The 25,694-nt window shown below is 37.5% G+C and overlaps 1 protein-coding gene across 1 annotated transcript in view; it reads right to left on the bottom strand.

Annotated features, from left to right (window-relative positions):
• Window positions 1–5,915: 5,915 nt before the first annotated feature.
• Window positions 5,916–25,694, bottom strand: part of LOC140160883 (uncharacterized) — a 108,878-nt gene continuing 89,099 nt past the window's right edge. The window contains 4 exon segments of the mRNA XM_072184215.1: window positions 5,916–7,310; window positions 10,634–10,844; window positions 22,599–22,728; window positions 25,561–25,693. Coding sequence (XP_072040316.1) covers window positions 7,011–7,310; window positions 10,634–10,844; window positions 22,599–22,728; window positions 25,561–25,693 — 774 coding nt within the window. The 3' untranslated portion in view covers window positions 5,916–7,010.

Below are 25,694 nucleotides of genomic sequence, written 5' to 3'. Positions count from 1 at the left end.
TTCAATATGAAAGGTCAAAATTGTCCATTGATCGTCGGCTCTTCCTCCCAGCTACATACACTTTAAGAATATACCATTAGATTTATAAAATTTACTTCGAGAACTGTTATACATCAAAAATGTGAAAAATATAAAATTTTAATAATTTGTCATAAAATTTGTATTGTATCGTGAATTTCAAAAAATGAAAATTATTTGATATCAGAAAGACATTCTGCGTATTCAGAACGCAATTTGATATGTCTGATCTGCTCTCATGTCCAACATAAACATAAATCATCATTATTATTATTATATTATTATTATAAAATACTGTCGAAACGCTCAAAACGCTCATTCCAGATCCCTTAACATACATCATTAAAGATACCAATTTATACCACATTTCTCTCAAATAGAAAAATATATAGTCTATAATGTGGATATGACTCAAATATAGTAACATTCTTATTGTGGCCCTTTAAGTTATTCTAAAGCAATATTATTTGGGTGGAGAAAGAGGTCTGGGGGTCACTCTCACCCACCGCCAGTCACTTCCAGCAACTTCTGAAATGCACCCAAAATGTTCCCCTTTAAGACAAGTTAGCAAGTCACTTGGCAAGACTCCTCCAGAGGAGGGGTCACTTGTCTTTGTACAAGAGGGGATGTGATTTTAAGGGCTATAAAATGGAATGAAAAGGGCTCTACCTTTGTGCCTTTATTTAAAAGGGCATTTCGTGATCCACAGCATCAAAAAAAAGTTGAGATTTTTATACCACTGGAAACCTCTGGCTACATATACATAATGCTTATGTACAAAAAATTTCTTGCAGATTAATTAATTTAGCAAAAATATCGTAAAATCTGTTTGCAGAATGAAATTACAACACATTGTCTATATAGAGCAGTGAAATACACATAATCATGCATAACTCGCAAACACAAAATCAGAATCAACTGAAATTTTGGGAATAAGCTTTTTTCGTGGATATCTATTGAAAAATGTCATAAAAAGAGGATGCTAGGATCACAAAATACTCCTTTAAGGTTTGATATGATATGAGCTTGTTTAGAGCTATTATTATCATTGCAATTATACGTATTTACAGATGTGATATCCTAAATGTAAGCACTATCCTTTCTATATTCTAGTCGTTCGATATTTGATATTATTATGTTTTCAGGGTTATTAGGTGTTAACAAAACCTAATAATGATAATATTGGATGGCTGAACATGATACCATAACATATCAGATTCGTCATACAAATATCGAACTCGCTGTTGGCTCGTCCGATATTTATATGACTCATCCGATATGTTATGGTATCATGCTCAGCCATCCAATATTATATCATGATCGCCTATAGATTTTGGTTGAATTTGTTTTAGAGAATCAAGGCGGGGCCTGTTTCACAAAACACTTACAATTGATCTCAAGTTGATTTATCACACTAAGAACAAACTTGCTAAGCAATTGATAATAAGTCTTTGTGAAGCAAGCCCCTGGTTAACACAAAATCAAGATGGTCATGATGAATATATTCTACAGTAGAAATTTTATTTGAATGAACACAGCTGTCACCAGTGTGACGATTCTCCGCGTACACTGTGTGATGAATGCCCGCATGCATGCGTAATGCCTAAGTGAATCCAACCATGCCAACTCACTCATGATTGGTTAGTATTTTCATTATTGTGTCCATGGTCATGTGTTCTTGTTGTACGCGATATAGGATTACGGTCTGATTGCGTACAGCTGTTGGCATTCATTCAAATGAAATTTTGACTGTAAACTGATGAAGCATCCACCTTTTGACAGATATACAGGAAAGTATGACAAACATCAGTACTGAAATTATTTACAAAAGCTGTCAACGAATAACGGCAATTGTGTGCAGATATTGAAAATGTAATCAGAAATCACAGCAAACATGCATGTGTGCAATGGGCCATGCCATTTAAAATCCACACTATCCTTGTGAAAGATTTAGCTAAAGTCTTCCACAGAAGGAGTACGAGTTTTGAATACAATAGACAAATTAGGTAACTTCCATTTGAAATACTCACTCCATTTGTGTATGATATATGTAAAGCCATAACAGGGGAAGTATGGGTTTCAAAATGATTAACCCTGACCAATTACATTTGAAAAACAGATTCCCTCTATAAAATATATTTCCAAAATCTACCTACAGGGGTAGTGTGGATTTCAATTGGAACAGCCCAATAGCTTCCAATTTATACTGATGATCACTCTGGTTAAAGTTGTATTTACAGGGGTCCATTTCACTAAACTTTACGAAACTTTGTAAGTCTCGAAATCATTTGTAACTTACAACAAGCCGTCAGTCCCATTTCACTAAACTTACTTACAAACGGTACCCTTCGTAAGTAATAGGCATTTACCTCAGGGATCCTTTGTAAAGTTACGTCTAGTATTGGGTATTCGTAATTTTACGAACGGTTGCTTGAGTTAGGAAGGGTTAAAAGTTGAAATGGACCCCAAAGTTTTTACCTTATTGCTTGATACTATGTACACAGATGGTTCACAGTTAGGTGTTATATTAAAGTATTACAATTATCTGAAATAAATGCAATTTTGACATTTACCAGGAATTCTACATGTAAGATAATCCATTGTGTAGATTCCTCTTAACCTGGGCTCATTTTATCTGGTAAATTTGCAGTTTATATATCGAGGCATTATAGAGACCAGCGCTATTATGATAATTCAACAACTCTTCCTTTACCTTTGTACAGGAGCCAACCGTTGTTAATCTGTGATGAACCAACACTTTTACTGTAGCGTATACGCGAACTCTTCTTTTCGTTGTTGAAAGGGATTCAATCATGTTTCACCGTTGTTCATCACAGATTAACAACTGCATCCGTGCATCGTTGTTAATCGGTGATGAACAACGGTGAAACATGATTGAATCCCTAATAGTACTCCATGCAATCTATGCCAAAACAAATACTAAAACTTAACACCATTAAAAGTTTATCACCTAAAACAACAAGTGCTATTAAAAGCAAAATATGCATTGTAACTATCTGTTTTAAAAACATATTCAGAATAATTTAAATAAGCTTCAAGTTGCGCTCACAAAGCTCATTTCACTCGCACATTATGTGATGCACACTGGGTGTATCCGCTGTGCCCACCTCTCTGATGACCATATGTATTCTAATGTTAGGATAATTCTTGGTACACTTTGTACAAAAATGACACTAGCTTTGTGGGGAAACTTCATTGACAGATTGTTACACAGCTTTATTCCATAAGCGGCACAATCCCTATGGGCCACAATGGCCTCATCCCAATGGCATAGTTCAATAACCTCAATTAAACAATGAAAGTGCAAAATTTGACTTCAAGTTGCAGAGTATGAGTTTTTGTACCCAAATTTTCAAAGGTTATTCAATAAATGTACAAATGTAATGGGGTTAAAGAACTGTGCCCTTCATAGATGAGCATGTTGTGGATCCTAGTGACTGCCAACTTTTGCACAAATGTGACACAATCTGGTCCATAGAGGCCAAAGGAAGTAATTTTGAAAATTGAGTTACTATAATTATTACCTTATAACAAACATACAAGGCTATCATACACTGAAAACATCAAAGGACAAGCATACAGTGGGTTCTAAAATTATCAAGTTTTATAATGTGTATTTTTATTGCATTTTAACTCCTTATTTGCCTGTATCTTAACTTCAAATGAACTGCCTTTGGCATCCATGGTCCAGATCATGTCACAAATGATGCACTGATTTTCCCATTAACATGGAATTTCAAATTCTTTGGTCTCAACTTGCCATATTGTGAACAGATCCGAATTACATACCTCATATTACAGAATACTACACAAAGTATGCCGTCGTTGGGCAGGAAAAACGTCTTATGTGCTTGTGACCCCTGAACATGTTTAAAAGAAAACTGCCAACAGGTTACATAGGAGCATTTGCTTTAAACATGTTCAGGGGCCAATGACACAGGATGTTTTTCCTGCCAAACGACGATGTGTAAATGTGTACTAAATATGGATCAAATCAATCGATATTGGATCTGCATCACTTGTACTTACTGTACACAACCTCAAATATATCAATATTTTCAACAGGCTTCAACATAAAAAGTCACGTTTTGAGATATTTCCTCACAATATCAAGAGCTATCTCAAGAACCATTGAACCAATACTAGGCTTGTTTGTACTCATTGTGATCCTTTTTTCATACTGATTCCAAATATGGTCATGAAAAAGTACAATTCTGACAATATTGAATTGAATTTTTTTTAACATGTCGTCTGCAATTGACAGACTCAACCTGGCGATGTGGCATAACTACATAGAATTATGAAATTAAAAACAAATGCTTATGTACAGTGTGCATACTTTGAAGCAAGCAGTCTTCTGTTGTTTTCAACAGAGTAAATTTCATAAAAAGACATAAAATGAAGCAGCTAGTACGTGTATTAATTGAAACCTGTCACAGTTGTTATTGGTACTGTTAAAACATTCCTTGAAAAGTTCCAATATTTACACTGTATAAAACATGTATTTAACAAGAGTGGCCTCTTATTATAATTCAACCATAACAAGACGATTGTGAACTTTTGATACATTTGGAAATTGAAATGGAACTTGAGTGAACTTTTGAATCATCCCTACTGTTTTATCAGCATATCTACAATTTTTAATACAAAACCTCAACTGAAACTGTTGAGTGCACAGGCACCAATAAAAGGGAAATTTTGTCTGCAACATGTATCTGTAAAGGAGTATTATAGTGACTCCAATTACACTTCAGCTGAAGTTCCAATCCTGCCAAGAGTAAACGTTCACTTCTTGAATTACTTCATGAATTACTTCATGATAATCCATAGACTTAACTCAGAATATAGTCAAATTCACAAACAACTTTTAACTAGTATAAACGTGATATTGGCTCTCTGTTTAGAAATATAATGGACACATTTAGGTGAGTGAACATACAAAAACCAGGAAGCACCTGGCGAATATTTAAAATATTAATTTATATATCAAACATGTAAATTTCATTTTCAATTCCTTTTGTTGAACCAAGTATAGCTGTTTCACAGCACTTCATATTGCTAAGCAATAGATGTGATTACCCTGGGGTTATTACTTATTCCTTTTTGGATGCAATTCGACTGCTCAGTGCCAGAAGTGGGTAAGTGCAATAGCTGCTATTTGTAGATGAGTACAAGATACTGTGAGGATATTGTCAAATGTTCACAGGGCAGTTATTTGCACCTACCCATTTCTGTGACTGCTTAATGCCAGAAGTGAGTAAGGTGAAATAGCTGCCATGAGTACAATATACTGTACTTAAATTACCAAATGTTCATAGGGGCAACTATTTTGCTCTAACCCACTTCTGGCACTAAGCAGTCAATTGACAATTTAATAAAACTTTTATCACTATGAATTAAGATACAAATGGTCACTCTCATGATATCTTTTTCTCTAAAAGGCCGCCTTTATAGGCACTTTAAAGCTATGAATCCATGGTTATTAAAGTTGAAATCCATACACCCCATGGAAAATATGACATAAATATCTTACAGAGGGAGTGTGAATTTCAAATGTGGTTTTCTAAATGGGTGACGCCATTTGAAAAGTATACCCCCTAGGTGCCTGGATTTCAACTTGAATATCCCATTATATCCTTGAGCACAAAGGCAACATGTTGTTATGCATGGATCCAATGTAGGTCAAAGCATTCATGTCACTTCCTCGAAGAAGCAAAAATGTCCCCCAATGTATCAGTGATACCCAACTTATAATACATTGCAAAGTTACATAGGTTTGGATACTGTAACATGTTATTTTAAAAGTGAAACATATACATACACTTAACATACACTTTGGGTCACCTCAAGTTCGGTGACGTCAATGCTATTTCATATATTGCATATATGTGACCATCCAGCACAACTGAGCCCGGATGTCGCCAGTGCCACTATTGAGATATGCTCCATTGAACTTAACAATAAACAATAGCAAGCAAAGGATTTATTGACTGTTTTATTGATTTTTCACTTCTTAAATGTCAAGTATTATAGACATGATATACATCATTTTAAAGCTAAATTCAAGCAGAATATTTTGGTCGAATATCTCAAAAATGATGATTGGCGACTTCAGGGCTCAGTTGTGCTGGATGGTCACATATACTCTACATGATTAATTTTACATACACATTTCAATACTGTGACCAGCGAAACACCGGGCGAAACACGCACCTACGTCATTACTCAACTTGAGGTGAACCAAAATCTTCAAATACAACAGATGCAAGCAAGGCTACAATGTAAAATATTGAAGACCAAACCAATAACCCCTTCTAGAATATATGGTGGGATTTTTGGGTTGGCCTTACCAAACAATGAGTATGTCTGACACTATGTCACTGTCAACATTACGTTATGTACCTGTAACATTTGGGCTACAACATATCATGATATAAACAGCAATCATTCAGTACAATATGCATATATCATCATGTCATGTGAGTCAAGGAAGTGCAATAGCTGCTGTGTATAGCTGCCATGTGTAGATGAGTACAATATACTGTGTGTAAATTGTCAAATGTTCACATGGCAGCTATTGCGCTTACCCACTTATGGCACTGAGCAGTTGATATATCTGTTGCCTGTGCAATAGCTGCCGCTTGTCATTCAACATTTGTATCACTGTTAAGGTACCAAGATTAAGGGCAGTGGGACTTGAGATGCATCCAGTCTATCACCCAGACTTGTACCCGAGTCCACCTTGTCCCGAGTCTGAGCCAAATCGGAGTCCGGCAAAAAGTGGGCTCAAGTCTGAGTCCGGACTTGAACGATACATCACTGCTATCACCTGATGAACAATCTCAAACCCAATGCCTCACAAGATCAACATTATCAAGTGTTTGGATGAAGTTGCAAATGTAATTTCAAATCTAACATGCAGCAGCCTTTGCACATACACCGTCCTTACGCTAACCCCACCCACGATGTCATCATGTAGCTTTGTTGTAACTCTCTTTCTGTCTCTCTGCCGTCACGTCCTGTAAAGCTTTCGTCTTCTGTGCATCCAGATCAAAGTATTCCACTGTGGTTGAACTAATCGGTTTTGGTGGCCTCGGAGGTGCACTCTCCTCGTTTTTAGCGTGGTCCAGCTCCAGGTATTCTATCTTGTCCGCTGCAACATCTTCTGCTGCAGGTGGCGGGATGTTTGCGCTTGCAATGGCTTCGAATGTTGGCGGGTCTTTGGGTGCCTGTGCTGCTGCTTGTGCTTGTAGTGCTGCTGCCTGTGCTTTCTACATTATCAATGATAAAACAGACAAGAAATATGTTAAGTTTTAAATCATTTGCTTTGTATTACTAAAGCTGACTTTATATTAAGGCTCTCACCTAACAGGTATTTATGTACTCGGGTACCCAAATGAATTTTTTGGCGGGAATACTTTTATCTGAATCATGTCTCAGAAAACAGTATTCCCGCCCGAAAACTTAATTGAGTATAATTGTTTTGGGACACCCTGTAAAACCTAAAGAAATTATGCAGGCAAGATTGCAGTTGCTTTTCATAACATTTGCGTATACTTAAGATTCAAGTGTATGTCTATGTTCGTAGCCATAACAAACTGATGCACTTCAACACTACACTAGCCTACTCAAGGGGGTCTGCCAGACTGGGGTTCTTGTTGTTGTGAAACTCAAACAAATGCAAAATAATGCTCACATTTCCATCACAACCCCTCTGAAAGGTTTTAGTTGCAATTAATGTTGGTTCGTCCATCGAAAATAGGTATGTCTGGTTGACCAGATTATAAATTAAAATCTTAATTTCAACATACCCAGATGAATAAGAGTCTACACAGTTTGTAGGCTCATATGTGATGCGATCAAGCAAAATCAGTCGGAACTCGGCAATAATAAATTTTCAGTTTCTTACAGGATAGTAAAAACCATTTACAAAGCTGGATTTTGCAGAAAACCCCATTGAAATTGAACAACCAGTTCCAAAGATATGAGCAATTAAAGAGTTTCCAAAACAAGAAGAAACAAAAGGAATTATTTCCTTTATTTGGCTATATCTCAAAATCAATATTTCCGAGTTCCGACTGATTTTGCTTGATCGCATCACATATACACTGATTATATGAAAGAACTTTTTACACAAACTTTTTTTGCAAAGGCTACTTATAAAGCCCTAAACTGCCGCAGAATGTTGAGAAAATTACCCCAAAAGAATTTGAGAAAACTAAATAACACGAGATTCTCATTATTCATTGAGTCTCCATAGAAATAGCAGAATCCTTAAAAGCTTCAAATCCTTAGAGAATGCCGCTGTAAATAACGCTAGATCAGTAATGACTTTTGAGGTTCCTATATTCAGGCAGGATATAGTGCACACAATTAAAGGAGTATCTCGTGATCCTAGCAGCCTCTTTTTATGACATCCACGAAAGAAGCTTATTCCCAAAATTTCAGTTGATTCCGATTTTGCGTTTGCGAGTTATGCATGATTATGTGTATTACACTGGCACTGCTCCATAGACAATGTGTTTTAATTTCGTTCTGGTATACCAGAACGAAATTCAAATTTCACTATATCTTTGCGAAACGAATTAATTTGTAAGAAATATTTGGTACATAAACATTATGTAGCCAGAGGTTTCCAGTGGTATAAAAATGTTAATTTTTTGGAGAAAAGTGGGGGATGAGGCTGTGGATCACGAAATGGCCTTTTAAGTATAAGCTTCCAGATTATCCAGATGAATGGGGACCCATTAAAAAAGTTTGTGATTATAAAAAAATCATTTCTCCATGCTAAACTTTTCAATCAAACAATATCACTTCTAAGTAAATATTAATGATAAACCTAAAAAACAAGGAAAATGGAAAGAGTGAGAAAGTACAATCAGTATTTATTCAATTATGGTTCACATATTTTGTAAGTGTACTAACAATATAAACTCATAAAAAAGAAGATCCCATGTAGAAAATCAATGGCTTCTTCAAGTGCTCTTATCACACAATACGCAAACTACTTTAGCAGTGAGTGCATACGTGACTGACCATTTGCACTCACAATCACTCCTTGATGCATTTCTTTAGGGAACACTAGATGCACTCACAAATTGGGCTATTCCACTTCAAATTCACACTACCCCTGTGGATGATTTTGGAAATATCTTCCACAGGGGGAGTATGTTTTTTAAATGTAATTGTTCAGGGTTAATCATTTTGAAATCCCCACTCCCTCTGTATGTACACACACACAAATTGGGCTGTTCCACTTCAAATCCACACTACCCCTGTGGAAGATTTTGGAAATATCTTCCACAGAGGGAGTATGTTTTTCAAATGTAATTGATCAGGGTTAATCATTTTGAAACCAATGCTCCCTCTGTATTATGGCTTTACCTATATCTTCCACAACTGGAGTGAGTATTTCAAATCGAAGTTACCCAATTGTCTGTTCTATTCAAAACTCATACTCTCTCTGTAGAAGACTTTAGCTAAATCTTCCATAGGGGGAGTGTGGATTTTAAATGGAATAGCCCAAGCACTCCTTGATGGATATCTTTAGGGCACACTGGCTACACTACCAGAGCAACGAACTTGCCTACAGCTTTTAGCACTATTTAAGACTGAATAACTGCCAATTGACAAAGGATACCCCATTGATCACATTTTTTGTTCAGTTTGCGAGTCTTTTCATAGCAATAGCATAGCGTCAATTTGTATGCCGTTAAAAAGAACGCAAGCCAATAATGGATTATTTTATCACTGTGTTTTGTAAGATGGTGAGATCTTTTTCAGAATATTTATGTGGTAGTGACCTGCTGATCAAAATTATGAAAGAATCTTAATCATTTTCTCCCCTTCCCCCAATTATATAGGCATATATCGATTAAGATTTTGGATTAAAGGTGATCTGACTGCAATACAACATATCTTTCTTAACCCTAACGCTCCTGAATGCTACAAAATATTACTTGATATATGCGATGTTAGGTGCATGCATCCCACGTGGTGTGATGACGTTAATCGCCCTAAGTGATATATAGGCACGGTTTAGCTGGCCAGCGAAGCCCAAGACCCGTGGCAAAGTGTCGCCGACCGAGTGCTTGGCATGCGAGGGTCTCGAGGGTTGAATCCCACCCAGAGCAAACAACTTCTTTCCTTCTTTTCTCTCTTTATTCTTTCCTTCTTTCCCTTCCCGTCACCAAAAAGCCCCTAGGCGGTTAGGGTTAGGTTACCACTATCGAAACTCAGTATAGGCTTCCTTAACCCTAACGCTCCTGAATGCTACAAAATACTACTTGATATATGCGCTGTTCGTGCATGCATCCCACGTGGTGTGATGACGCAATCACCCTAAGTGATATATAGGCACGGTTTCGCTGGCCAGCGAAGCCCAAGACCTGTGGCAAAGTGTCGCCGACCGAGTGCTTAGCATGCGAGGGGTCTCGGGTTCGAATCCCACCCAGAGCAAACAACTTCTTTCCTTCTTTTCTCTCTTTATTCTTTCCTTCTTTCCCTTCCCGTCGCCAAAAAGCCCCTAGGCGGTTAGGGTTAATTCAAATTAGCAACTTTGGACCCATGGAAATAAGCAATTGTGTATATGTACCTCAAGTTTGGGCGTGAGAGGTGGAGGGTCCTTATAGACATACACCTCATCAGTCATAGTAGGTTGTCTCAGTCCATCAGTAGGTGTCACATAATGTGCCTCCTGTGCCTGTCCTATACCACTCTCTCCTGATGATGATGTGCTACTCCCACCTGTATTGGTTCTCCTCCTGAAGCTATCTTGGAGAAGGGATTCCGGCTTTGGTGGTGGTCTGAAAATGAAAAAGATCAATCCGGATTAAATTAACCCTAACATGGCTAGAAAACACCACAGTGATAACCATGCCATGGCACATGCATGAATCCACAGGGATGCGTGGCATGTGAGAGGTTAAAATCCCGGGGGTGCCAGGTGACTTCTTTGTTCATCTTCTCTCCTTTTTCGTTTGTTATTTAACTTCCGATAGCAAAAAAAATATGGGTAGGGTTAGGGTTAACTTCCGATAGCAAAAAGCAGTGTCCGGTGTTAGGGCTAATTAGTTAACATGTATTTTCCTAGATTGAGGCCTATGTTAACCCTAACATGGCTAGAAACCACAAAACACCCAGAGATAACCACTGTGCATGCATGAATCCCACAGGATGCGATGATGCAATCACCAGTGCTATATGCTCAGGGAATCGCTGGCCAGGCCAGCGCAACCCCTGCGGCTACTGGCCGGGGATTATGTGCTTGGCATGCGAGGGGTCTAAGGTTTGAATCTTGTGGGTGCCAAGTGACTTCTTTGTTCATCTTCTCTCCTTTTTTGTTTCTTCTTTAACTTCTGATAGCAAAAAGCAGTGTCCAGGGTTAAGAGGGAAGTTGACAGTCTGCCGCCTGGACAACCAATTCTTTAGAAATGCTTAGTCGCGCTAAAAGTCGATCGATACATGTAAAAATCAGCACAATTCAGAGATACACCTTTTTGCTATGAAATTAATTTTCTCGGTCAAATATAAAGCAATATTTTTTTTTCTTCAGTAATGTCAGTTAAAAACTTGGTGCTTGGATATACATTTTTTAAAAATCCTGGTGTTAAAATTAAGCATCAAATTGTGTCTTTTAGTGTGATATTTTTGATTTTTATAGGCCTTGAATTAGCCTGCGAGCTTTTTACGGAATTCATGTTTTAGTGTCTCAAACTAACATAGTTTGCTAAAGAAAGATATTTCCCACCTCTGTAAAGCACATCGTGTGGGTCTATATGTTATAGTTTTGTCAGAATTTCCGTTTTTGTTTTACCCTTTTTCCATTCAGTCTCCGAAAATGTCAAACTAAGTAAAAGTAGGCAATGGTGAGTACTTTTATCTCGAGAGCAACCAGCTGAAATAGTCGATATTTCCTTTGTTGTTATCCAGGTCAATTTTTCATTGAAAGCCAATTGCCCGACCAGCGATTAAATCCCCAATTGGGTGTTCTGGTTAAACATGATCAGTAGGAGCGCTATAGGTCTGGGAATTTCTTTGCTATATTGAAGTTCTGGCAACACTATAGCCATGCCGGTATTCCTATTAAACCCAGGGATATCGATCCACAATGCTAGTACTAGCCTTTAGATTTCACGTGTTGATTTAGAAATTCAGTGAAAGATGGTGAAATCAAAACGGAAATTCTGACAAAACTATGATATATAGCTCACGGTGATGTGCTTTAGAAAGTTGGGGAAAATCCTTCATTAGCGAACTATATTACTTTGAAAAGCTAAAAGGTTGAACCAAGAAAAAGCTCGCGGGCCGAGCTGAAGCCTATAAAAATCGAATATCTTACACTAAATGACTGAATTTCAGGCCTAAGTTTAACACCAGGATTTAAAAAAAAAATCAGTATCAAGCATTATAGTTTTTGCAGCCATTTACTGAAAAAATGAAAATTATTGCTTTTCATTTGGCTGAGAAAAATTTTTACACTGAAAAGGTGTAACTCAAAATTTTGCTCATTTCAACACCAATTTCGATCGTTTGTATTGCCTCATTAAATGACTGAGTGAGCCTTGCAGAACAAAAGAATCCGTTGTGCAGGTAGCTGACTGTTGAGGGCCTGGGATCGACACTTAAAATGTTCTCTGCTCCCCTTTTTTTATACAATTTACAATTAAAGAACATTTTCAAAGCTTTCCTTTATACCTATATTTTAAGTCAGCTGTACAATTTGAGTGACAAACTAATTTGTCATTAATTAATAATATAATAATAAATTGCTGTCAAACCTTAATAAGCCAAGGACTAATTTTAATCTTTACAAATGACAAAATTATGCCCATCTTTTCTGGAATTTGTACTTATAGCCATGATAATTGATAATAATGAATTGCTCATGATTGATAATTTACAACAAAAATTGATCGAAGGACCTTTATTTCCACTTCCTAAAATTAAACAAGCAATTATTGGCACATATCCTTCGTAAATCGGAATAAAATATGACTGAGACAGCCAATCAGCTGCACATATTCTCGTCCTTTATCATCGCAGCAGAGATGGCCATGATCCAAATTTAGAGTCTTAATTTAAATTAATTGGTTGTCAGTTTGCTACATTGGAATAAACTTAACAGAAAGAAAATTGCAATTGATTTATCTTGTCGCTCTAATTCACAGGTAATTACTCAGGTGGCCATTTGGCTATTCCATTTAATATCCACACTCCCCTGTGGAAGATTTAGCTAAAGTCTGCCATAGAGGGAGTATCAAGTTTGAATAGAATACACAATTGGGTAACTTCCATTTGAAATACTCACTTGTGGAAGATATAGGTAAAGCTGTAATACAGGGGGGTATGGGTTTCAAAATGATTAACTCTGAAAAACTTACTCCCCCTGTGGAAGGTATTTCTAAAATCTTCCACAGGGGTAGTGTGGATTTTAAATGGAATAGCCCAATTACCGAGGTGGCCATTTCATTTCCTCATTTAATCACGGTGGAATTAACCGAATGGTGACCAACAATTAGTATTTCAAATGTCAAAGGGTTGCTTTACGCTCATTTTTTCCTGGTAATCAGGTAAAAATTGTTAACACTGGTGAATGAGGCTAGCAAGAGAGGAGTTTTGGGTTTTTTGGGAGGGGATGGACATTTCATGCATTTTAATTGGCCTGACAATATAATAAAACAAAATCATCTGAAATGTGATTCCATCAAACAAAACAAGTCTCTCAAGGGATCGGATAACAATATTTGCACAGTATTTTTGTGGGACCTGGGAGCACATCAGACACACCAAATTACGGTCAGGTGGTGGCCGCATTGCATTCTCTAAATTCAGAAAATTTTCATCGTCAACCGTGTAATTGAATGGGATTATTTTGAAATTTTAAAACGCTTGAAATATCACAAACAAATAGGCCTATGTTAATAAATAATATAAATACAAGCTAAAACGGTTGGGGTTCGATAATGAACCCCACAAAACTAACCAAAGTATATTAAAAATGCCATACGGCCGGGCGGTTTCACAAGTTGCCGGCTCGATCATGTCATCCACCACCTGATTATGGTCTGTATATGAGGAATGTCCTTCAGCTCCCTCCTTCTGATATCAAATAATTTTGATTTTGTGAAATTATGTTGCTATCCGATCCCTTGAAAGGTTAACAAAATACAGCTATTATTAAATGTAACTACCATATTGTCTGTAATAAACACCCCCTCTTATAAATGCCCCCATAATTGTTTCCATGAAAAGGTGATTGGAATACAGAAATTTTATATATCATGTCTTGTGAGTAAGCTTAAAACGTGCATTTGCTGGACATCAATCATGAAATTGCGCTATTTTCCTTATCTCGAAAAACAAATAGAAACAAATCAGGGTCCCCAATCTATTTTTAGTAACAAGGCCATCTTAAAAAGGCAAGGCCAATCACAATTTGTAGTGTGTAAAATTTCATAAAGTTTATGAAAGACAGTGCTTTCTTACTAATCTTATTGTAATATAGATCGGCAGCTGATAAAATTTCCCCCCGAAGCCGAATCAAGACAAATTGGTCAGATATCTGATCTACATCTGAATCAGGTAACACTATATTTGTGGCTCAACTCAAAATCAATTTTAGCAACTACATGTCCCAGGTGGATACTCAGTTCAACTAAATGGGGATGTGCATAAACATTTGTACCATTTTCAGCCTTTTTCGTATCCAATACTCCTTTTTTAATGCCAATTTCAATATAAGGATGGGTCCTTTTTCAAAATGTTCTCATTTTTTTTTGGAAAATTGTGAAATTTCTCCAAAATTTTGGGAAAATTTGCGAAATCTGGCCAAATATTTTGACTTTTGGTATATCGATGGGTCCGAATTAAAAAAAAAAATCGGTATATAATGGGTCTTTCAAATTATTGGCAGTATACCCCTTCCCCAACAAAACTTGTGTACCCCTAGGCTACAAGTACAAATTCATTTTGATTGTTCACATCACAATGTGTCCATTTCCTTCTTGCTACAATTAATGTGGATTGTAATCAGAGAGGATATCTTACACTTCCCACAATGCATTTCTTTCATTTCAATTTTCTGTACTGATTTGCTTTGATCTAGTGCAACATGGGTAAAAATGTACATCAATGAACAGAGCACATCCAGATCTTGCAAAATATGTTTATTTTTTGACTATCGACCAAGGTTTAGCCAGTCTATTCTCAACATGAAAACAAAGGAAACCTGTACAAAGCAATAGGGGTGTCATTTGCTGTAATGAGGTGATGCATCATGTTGCAAAGGATTCTGGGAAGTGTAAGATATTTTCTTTGGGCTGTTACCAATATCATTTTTGGTGTGATCTAGATTTAACATGCACAGTGGTGGCAAAAGATGCATGATTTGGCATCTTTTCTTCTACAAATCACCCTCCCCGAGGAGATAATTATTGCCCACCCCTAGGCTGGTCTAGTTTATTATTGCCCACCCCTAGGCTGGTCTAGTTTTGACATGCACAGAGGACGGAAGAGCGTGCACATTTTTCTTGTGACGTGGAGTGCATGCTTTGGCATCTTTTCTGCGAAAAATTACTGTCCCTCGAGAGATAATTATTACCCATCTCTTAACACTTGTTAACGAGCTGGCAGTACTTCTGACCCGTTCATTTGCTGGGAGGGCATTTAATTACAAATGGTACACGTGTAGTGTATTATAAAACCTGAAATCAATCAGTCTCTCTCTGTCTGTCTGTGTCACCAATTGACTGAGTGCTTTTCACTTATATCATCAGGGTGATCCAATGAAATCATCAGGGGTGTGAAATTACAGGGTGTGGAAAAGTAGTGTTTTGAATAAGCAAAATTCCCAGTGCGCTAAACTGTCATCGTATATTTAGACAATTTTGAATTTTAAACATTGGGTTCCCAAAAAATTGGCATGTGCTGGGGTGGGGATGGTTGGTTAATCCCCTGAGCACTACCTGCCGATCTAACATTGTCTATGATTAGTCAATTACATGATATCTTCACTTTAATCGACAATCAGAATGGAGCTTTGAAAATAATTCACCCCATTTTTTTTTGCGTGGTGAAATTATTCTAACAATGATGCTGATTGGTCCAATAGATAATGAAAACTTCTTTTCAGCCAATCAGCAGGTAGTTCTCACAGGGTTAATAAGCAGATAATTGGCAGAGGCAAGCAATATTGGCATAAAATAATTGCAGTCCTTTGGGACAAAGAATTGCATCACCTAATAGCAATCTATATGCTGTACACCGAATTGCGAACACCCTATTGGAACCATTACTAATTATTGAAGAATTGGAACTGTTGAGTGCATGGCCAGTAATATTAAGCCGAGTAGTGGTGGTATTAAAAACCAGATCCAGGCACCTAATAGAGTACAACATACCTCACCAATAAATTCATATTCACTTAAATTTGAAGATATTGTGCATATCTGTTTTTTGATTGATCATACTCAGTTCCACAATTGGGTAATTCCATAGAGGGAGTATGAATTTCAAATGGAACTAGAGTCAATAGATTCTGAGTACAAGCCGCCGGCAGTAAATATAACATTAATGGGTCAATTTTGACCAATTTCAAAATTTGACCTTCAACCCCTAAACTTTGACCGTCACCATTGACTTTTTGTTTTGTCTCACTAAGGTCTATCATATGCAGCACTCAGATTTGCCATACCTCGCTGTTTGAAATTTTACACATTTTGACCTTTTGACCCCAAGTAAAAAGAGGTCACCATTGACTTTTTGTTTTGTCTCACTAAGGTCTATCATATGCAGCACTCAGATTTGCCATACCTCGTTGTTTCAAATTTTACACATTTTGACCTTTTGACCCCAAAGTAAGCATTGTACAAAGAGGTCACCATTGACTTTTGTTTTGTCTCAGTAAGGTCTATCATATGCAGCACTCAGATTTGCCATACCTCGTTGTTTCAAATTATACACATTTTGACCTTTTGACCCCAAAGTAAACATTGTACAAAGATGTCACCATTGACTTTTTATTTTGTCTCACTAAGGTCTATCATATACAGCACTCAGATTTGCCATACCTCGTTGTTTGAAATTTTACACATTTTGACCTTTTGACCCCAAAGTAAACATTGTACAAAGAGGTCACCATTGACTTTTTGTTTTGTCTTACTAAAGTCTATCATATGCAACACTAAGATTTGACATATCATGTTGTTCAAATTTAGTTTGTATTGCATACGGGGTCAAAGGTCAAATAAATAAATAAATAAATTTTGGATTTATAAATGGTCAAGCTGTGAACACCCTGAATACCCATGCCACTAGTGACCAACATGTATTAATTAGAGCTTTGGCGCATCTTGTTTGTAGAAGAAGAGGCAGATTGCCAGAAAGAAAGAAAGAAAGAAAGAATTAGCGCAAGACAGAACAAGCCGACTTTGTCGTCGGCTTGTAAATAGCACATTAAACAACTCTAATTGAAACTCACCCTCCCTCTGTGGAAGATTCAGGTTGAATCAATCTCGGAGGGTGTATGAAATGCAAGCAAATGGAGCTTCCTACTGTGTAATTCCATTTGAAATTCATACTTCCAGTGTGGAAGCTATTTCAATAATCTTCCACAGGGGTAGTGTGGATTTAAAATGGAATAACCCAATTTTGCATATCTGCAGCTTGTCCTATGGATTCATTTTAGATGAATATTTTCTCTGTATAATACAAGTACAACTAGTGGGAAATGGTGGTCATAGACCACAAACCTAGCTGGGACGTTTGACATGACCTTTGACCTTAATGTTTTCTGGGTCACGAGGTTTGTTGTCACCGAGTTTGAGCCCCGTACCTCTTACTGATGTCCAGAAAATGAAATTCTAAGATTTGACCCCAGATAACCTTTGACCTGACACCTGCAAGGTCATTTAGTTTGTTGTCACAGACTTTGAGCCCCGTACCCCTTACAGATCTCCAGAAAATGTATTTCTAAAATTTGACCTCTGCATGACCTTTGACCTGACCCCTGCAAATTATTTAACTGGTCATGAGATTTGTTGTCACTGAGTTTGAGCCCCATACTCCTTACAGATATCCAGATAATGCAATTGTAAGATTTTACCCCTTTAATGACCTTTGACCCCGATTCTGTGTGCAAGTTATAGGCACTGGTTATAGCCGATGCCTATGTGCAAGTGGTGTTATTGTGCAATGTAATTTGTGGCAGAAGAAGCATTTTGAAGGTATTTGGTTATATACCGGAAATACCCCCTTAATGACCTTTGACCTCAATTCTGTTTACACAATCTGGGCACTGGATATAGCCGATACTTATGTGCAAGTGCCGTCATTGTAGGACGTTATATGTAGGAGAAGAAGCATTTTTAGCTGAAATCACATTTTTGGCCTATTTGACCCTTCTGTGACCTTTGACAACTTAAGTGCCATGTGACATGTATGATCATGGTCAGTGGTGGTTGTGACCAAGTTAGGTCAAAATCGGTCAAAGCATGTCTGAGCTAGAGCAAAAAGTGCCAGAAAATTGCCAGAAAGAAAGATCGGATAGCATTACAGTACCTAGCTGGGGGGTGTAAACCCCCCAGCTAGGTAAAGAAGAACTGACCAAAAACAGAACACTCGCAAATTGGAAATTTGCGATTGTAACAATATTTTTAAATACAGAAATGTTCTTAAAATGTTTTTTTCAAAACATTTTAATAACATTTAAATGTCGGGTTATATAAAGGTCATGAAAAGCGTTTTTAAAACGTTATTGCAAATATTTTGGGCAAACATTTTTTCGCAAAATATTTTTTCAACCCCAAAATAACTTTCTGTTTAGAATGTTTTGTATCACGTTTTCAAGAATGTTTTTGGAATGTTATTAAAACGTTTTTATACCCTTTATATATCCCGACATTTAGACGTTTTCTGTAAAACATTTTTGTTTGCTGAGCATTAGATTATCAAAAAATGTTTTTTAAGGTTATGAAACCGTTTTATACTCTTAATATACCCTGACAACCTTTCATAACCTTTTGCGAATGATGTCGAAAACGTTTTGTATTTGCTTGGTTAGAGCTAGGGACAAAATCAGGTTGGCAAACAAAAATTACTCACTCCTTGGTTGCATGCGGAAACGTGGATTTAATAGGGGAAATGTCATTTTACCAACATGATACTAAAGCCAGTCTAACATATAGGGGAAAATAAAAATGAAACCAGACCAACGTATTGCAAATTACATAAATTCAGCATAACGAAAATAAAATGAATAAATGAATACATAAGTATATAATAATCAAACGATATGCACCTCAGTCTAAAAACGTATCCTAATATAAATAATTCATAAAACAATATAGACTAGTGGCAAATGGTGGTCATAGACCACAAACCTAGCTGGGGCATGTTGGTGTTGTGGAGGTAGGCCTATCTGACCCCTGCAAAATGTTCCAAAAATGTTCCCCTGGTCATGAGGGTTGTTGTCACGAGTTTGAGTCCTGTATTCCTTACAGAAGTCCAGAAAATGCAATTTTGAGATTTGACCCCAGATGACCTTTGACCTGACCCCTGCAAAATGTTCCCTGATCATGAGATTTGTTGTCACAGAGTTTGGGCCCCATACCCCTTACAGATATCCAGAAAATGAAATTATAAGATTTGACCCCAGATAACCTTTTACCTGACCCCTGCAAAGTGTTCCAAAATGTCCCCCTGATCAGTAAGTTTGTTGTTACCAAGTCTGAGCCCCGTAGCCCTTACAGATGTCCAGGAAATTCATTTCTAAAATTTGACCTCTGCATGACCTTTGACCTGACTCGTGCAAATTGTTCCCCTGGTCATGAGATTTGTTGTCACCGAGTTTGAGCCCCATACCCCTTACAGATGTCCAGATAATGCAATTGTAAGATTTTTCCCCTTTAATGACCTTTGACCCCAATTCTGTATGCAAGTTCTAGGCGTGGGGTATAGCCGATGCATATATGCAAATGACATCATTGTACTATATAATATGTGGCAGAAGAAGCATTTTGAAGGTATTTGGTTAAATACAGGAAATGCCCCTTAATGACCATTTACCCCAATTCTGTTTAGACCCTATGGGCACTGGATATAGCCGATACATATGTGCAAGTTACGTAATTGTAGGGTGTAACATGTAGGAGGAGAAGCATTTTGAAATTTATTGCCAGAAAGAAGAAGAAGCAGGAAAGAAGAAAGATCGGATAGCAAAACAGTACCTAGCTCGGGGGGTTGAAAACCCCCCAGCTAGGTAACCATTATTAGAATATCTATCAAATATATAAATAGAGTTCATCCCTGCCATATGCTTTGGTTCAGTGTACTCAGTAATGGGTTTTTATTACTAGTGATTGGAAGAAAGTGCAACATACAGCTAGCATATCCCATAAGTATGACTGGATTGCAAAAGTTAATTTTGTCTCAAGTTTGTTTTAGGTCAAATACTGTAATATTATTAATACCCATATTTTTTTGAAAAAGTGCAGGCTTATCTGGGGGGAGACTCTTTGAAGGTTTTAAACTTGTGTTATATGAAAGTCTTGAAATCCACACTGACATCGCAAAGTTGAGTTACGCTCAATGAACATGCAGGGTTGCCAAAAGATTTCAGCCCGAATCGCGGGTCAAATAATCCAAAAGTCGCCCAATTTTTCTCTTTACCATTGGTTTCTATGGGGCAGGAAACTACCGGAAGTCGCGGGAGCCAAAGTTGAAAAGTCGCCCAAATTTTTTCTTAACCATTGGTTTCTATGGGACAGGAAATTGTCAGAAGTCGCGGGGAAAATCTTCAAAAGTCGCTCAATTGGGCTACCAAATCGCGGGTTTGGCAACCCTGTGAACATGAATTTGAGATAATAATGTGATCTACTGGACTTACACCTTTTATGAGTGGCAATATTTCACATCCTATCCCGGATGCATTAACATGCCAACTGGTGTTAGAGCGGTAAAAGTTTGTTGACCTGTGAAGCGGATGTTTTGTCACAGATGAGCCAAACCTCCGAGATATTGTCACTCATTAAACTAAAGTCCAGTACATCAGATTATTATCTCAAATTCATATTTTATCGTTGGGCAGGAAAAACCTCCTAAGTGTCATTGGCCCTGAACATGTTTAAAGCAAAACCTCCTATGTAACCTGTTGGAAGTTTTGTTTTAAACATGTTCAGGGCCACCTAACACATAGGTTTTTTTCCTGCCCAACAACGATTTATTAATACCTGGATGAATGATAATCTTCACAATCATACTCAATGTACATGAAGATGATGGGCGTTTAAGTCTGCAGCAAAATATTCACCAAGGTTTTACCAAGTGATGCGATTGAAACAAACTCATCTTGATTCATCTTTTATTGTGACGTTAGTGTTGATGTTTCCTCAACAAATAATAGTTAACCTTGACCATGACTGCAGAGCAGATGACCTCAAATGTTTATCGCAAGCAAATAATCACTCATGTTGCACAAAAGCAAACTTTGGTGAACTTGTCGTGTGATACAATTTTTTTTATCACAGGGATTGTGATATTCTTGCTCAAGGTCTGTAGTTGCCAAAATGTTTTATGTCCAAATCAAAGTGTACATAGGGCTTTATGTGGGTGAGTGTGGGGGGATGTAAGTAGGGTGGTGACTGATGAGTATGTGGGATGTGTTGGGTATGTATGTAGGTGTGGTGTGAATGTGTCAGTGGGTGTGTCTACATGTGTTTTTATAAATTATTTGTTGTATTTTAATGTTCATAACTGTCATGTTTATACACTAAGCCAAAAAAGAAACTTATAATTTTTCACAAGGTCATATCTTAAAATCCTGTCCATCAAAATTAACCAAAATTACACACAGGATTGCCTCAATACTTTACTCTAAACACACGTCAGTAACCAATCAGTTGGCCAACTGACACAACAGCAAAATGCACTGATATGGAACAACTTCCTGGACCACATTCACAGCCCTATTGGCACCCAGCAAAAGAAATCTGTGAGAATGGCATCTTGAATCACCTGTGTGTAATTTTGGTTAATTTTGATGGACAGGATTTTAAGATACGACCTTGTGAAAAGTTAAAAGTTTCTTTTTTGGCTTAGTGTATTAAATTTTGTTTAAAGACCCATTCAGTGATCCCAGGGGAGGGGTCAGCATGGTAACAAAACTATAGTATTCAGCAAATTCCTTCAGCAAGGCCCGACTGCTCTTCCTGATATTGCGTAAAAAGTACTAGGTCACACGTTGCTACGCAGTTGATCAGCGAATGAGGTGCCAATGTGATAATGCTGTGATTCAATTAGCCAATCAGAACCCCACTTCTGTGTTTACCCTATAAACAGTGCCAAAGCGGCAGATGCTGATTTGTTACCAACACTATGGACCACAATGGCCTCATCCCAATGGCATAGTTTAATAACCTCAATTAAACACTCATAGTGCAAAATTTGACCCAAATTTTCGAAGGTCATTCAATGAATGTATAAATGTATTGGGGTTAAAGAACTGTGTCCTGATAGATGAGCATGTTGTGGATCCTAGTGCAAGTCCTGTATAATGTACTTACATCATGCCCCTTTTACTGAAACTCTGTGTCCTTGGTGATGCCACAATTTCCAGTGCATCATCAGGTGTGGCATAGAAACTGCCGGCACCTGTTACTGCTGCTAGGTCTGGTGATCGGCTTAGGCTGCTACCTGTTGGCAACAACATCACATTTATATCATAACAGTTAATATACTAGTATATCAAAATTGAAGACTGTATTAAAAGTAGACATTTTTCATGATGATTTTATTTTCGCAAATTTTGCGAATGGCATTCGAACCATGAAATTATCACTTTGCGAAATTATTCATAGGTATATTGCAGGAATTGGGCAATCATGAAAATAACAAATTTCTGTGTCTCTCAGTCTTAATAACCCCATGAGAACTACCTGCCGATTGGCCAAAATAAATATTGTGTCCAATTTTGAACCAATAAAGGAAGGTATTTTAAAATAAGATCATCTGCAAATGTAAGTTTGACCATAAATAGTTTAAAGCCTAGTCATAATTGGCAATTGAAATGAGCATTTCAAGTTATCAACCAATCAGAAATGCCGTTAGATGACTAGTAGTGTCCAGGGTTAAGCATTGATAGTCAATCATCTCTCAGATGGAGGACAGGAGTGGAGGCTTTTAGGCAGGGGTAGCGCGAGCACAAAAAATCAAGGGGTCCAATTTTATTTTTCTGGACCCTTTGGTACCTGCAAAACCAACATTTAAGGGGTCCAATGAGAATTAAAGAGTCCATCTGTCCGAAATTCTAAACTTCAGAACTTGTCAAATATTCCAGTGAAATTATTAGTGTTGTTGGCCTATGGCGATTCAAAAGATTTACTGATCTTTTTATTTTTTTATTTTTAATTGATGATTTATGCCTCTCTGCATCGTGAAATGAAGGAGTCCATACAGTTTTTATCGGACCCTTTGGTCACTTTCAACTTGAGATTTAAGGAGTCCAAAATGGGCAAAATCCAAAAATAAGGAGTCCCTGGACGCGCAAACTCCTTAAATGCGACCCCTGCTTTTAGGGTAGGGTCTATAATCGACCATTTATTTTTAACTTCCAAACTCACTCCACCAAGAAATTGCCTTAAATTTAATCATCTTTCAGAATTTGGCACCCTGACGTCCTTATAATTGTACCAGTGGATGTAATCACCAGACTTACATCTTCCTATGACATAAATAACAGGAAACAAACACCTCATCAAAACCAATTCCACACACAGAGCTACACAGATAGCATGACTACCCTATTGGCTGACTGACATACTGACCTTATTACAATGGGCTATTCCATTCAATATCCACACTCCCCCTGTGGAAGATTTTGGAAATATCTTCCACAGGGGAGTATGAATTTCAAATGGAATTAACACATTAGCAGTTCCATTTGAAACTCACTCTCCCTCAGATGAAGATTCAGGTTGAATCATTCTCAGAGGGTGTATGAAGTTCAAATGGAGCTGCCTAATATGTTCATTCCATTTGAAAATCATACTCCCCCTGTGAAAGATATTTTCAAAATCTTCCACTGGGGGAGTGTGGATTTTAAATGGAACAGGCCAATGTAGGTTTTCTTCCCCAACTGAACTCGAACAATCTTACAAATTTTGTTGATAAAAATTCTGATAATATTGCAAGATTTCAAGGCAGCAAAAATTCAAAATGGTTCCCATATCCTGGTCCCAAATTGACCCGGTGACAACTCTCTAGTCCGAAGGTTCCCTAGTCCGAAGGCTCCTAGTACGAACACTTAATTTATCATTCGCTAGACCGAATTCTGAAAAAAAAATCGCTAGTCCGAATATCAGGTTCTCTAGTCCAATGGTTCGCTAGTCCGAATAAATAATTTTGACCCTAATTCTATATTCGGACTAGAGAACCTTCAGATTAGCGAACTTCATTTGGTTTTTGGACTAGCGACCCTTCAGACTAGAGACGGACTAGCGACCCTTCGGAATAAAGAGAAGTCACAAATGGACCCTACCAGAACAACTGCATTCGCTAGCCAAAGAGGGTGATAAACAGGGAAACAAAGGCGAGGAGCGCACCAAAACTTTAGAGCAAAGAAAGTGTGTGGAGTGCATTAAAATTTGATTGTGTGTGTAAAGAAGCAACAATTTTGCATTATATAAAGAACGATTGTACGCCCATTTTGATTCTTGAATTAAAAGAATTGTTGCGCAGCGCGCAAAATTTTTGAGTCACCAGCCCTTAATAATGCTATAACCCCCCTATTTTGGGTGTTAAAAATTATAACCCCCCCTATATTTGGTCGAAAAATTGTCTGACCCCCCCCAGTATATTCATGACACCCCCCCCCCTTCCGAAGAAAATGACAGTCTCCTTACAGCTTGCCCGAGGCATTTACAGGCTGGATTTTGCAAACGTACAGGTGGTAAATTCAAGCCCTGGCCAAACATACTGGCATCGAACCTGGCAATGTACAGTCGCAAAATAATTAAGGTACCAGTTATGTTCACCCATGTATATCCTTAACAAAGACATATGTCATAATTGGACCCAGCAGCCAATAACTGCATCTTTTAGCCCAGATTTAAGACCTCACTCATTGAAATTGTTCAAGATATAAAGACACACTGATCCAAAAACCCAAGGAAGATGCAAATTCAAAGAAGCAGTTTGCTCCATTGCATGCCCTATTGATTTGTACACAAAACATCCTTTAACAAAAGAACTAGAGCCATGTGTTCAATTGATTAGCACATTAAAACTAGCATCATGCTTTCATTGATTAGAACATAAAGTGAAACTTTTGTCCTTCATTAGGTTTTAGATCAACGTTTCTTTAATTCTCAACCAATTCAAAATACGAGGTCTTAAATCAGAGCTAAAGAGTACAGGTATTGGCTGCTTGTTTTAATTTTGACATATTTGTCTTTGTTTAGGATATACAGGGGTGAACATAACTGGTACCTTAATTCTTTTGCGCACTGTATCTCATGGTTGACTTACTTGATAAAGTACTGGTACTTCTCCTATCTGGTTTGGAGTATCTGTTGATTGGGGGAGGAACCTCTCCTAGAGAGTTCCTTGAGGATGTTGACAACGATCTTGGAACTGGAGGGGGTAATTCCCCTTGTGAATTA

Source organism: Amphiura filiformis, chromosome 9 (genome assembly GCF_039555335.1).
Source record: "Amphiura filiformis chromosome 9, Afil_fr2py, whole genome shotgun sequence".
In the NCBI taxonomy this organism is placed as follows: Eukaryota; Metazoa; Echinodermata; class Ophiuroidea; order Amphilepidida; family Amphiuridae; genus Amphiura; species Amphiura filiformis.
The sequence above is the reverse complement of the archived record's forward strand: the minus strand, read 5'-3'. Positions and strand labels throughout refer to the sequence as shown.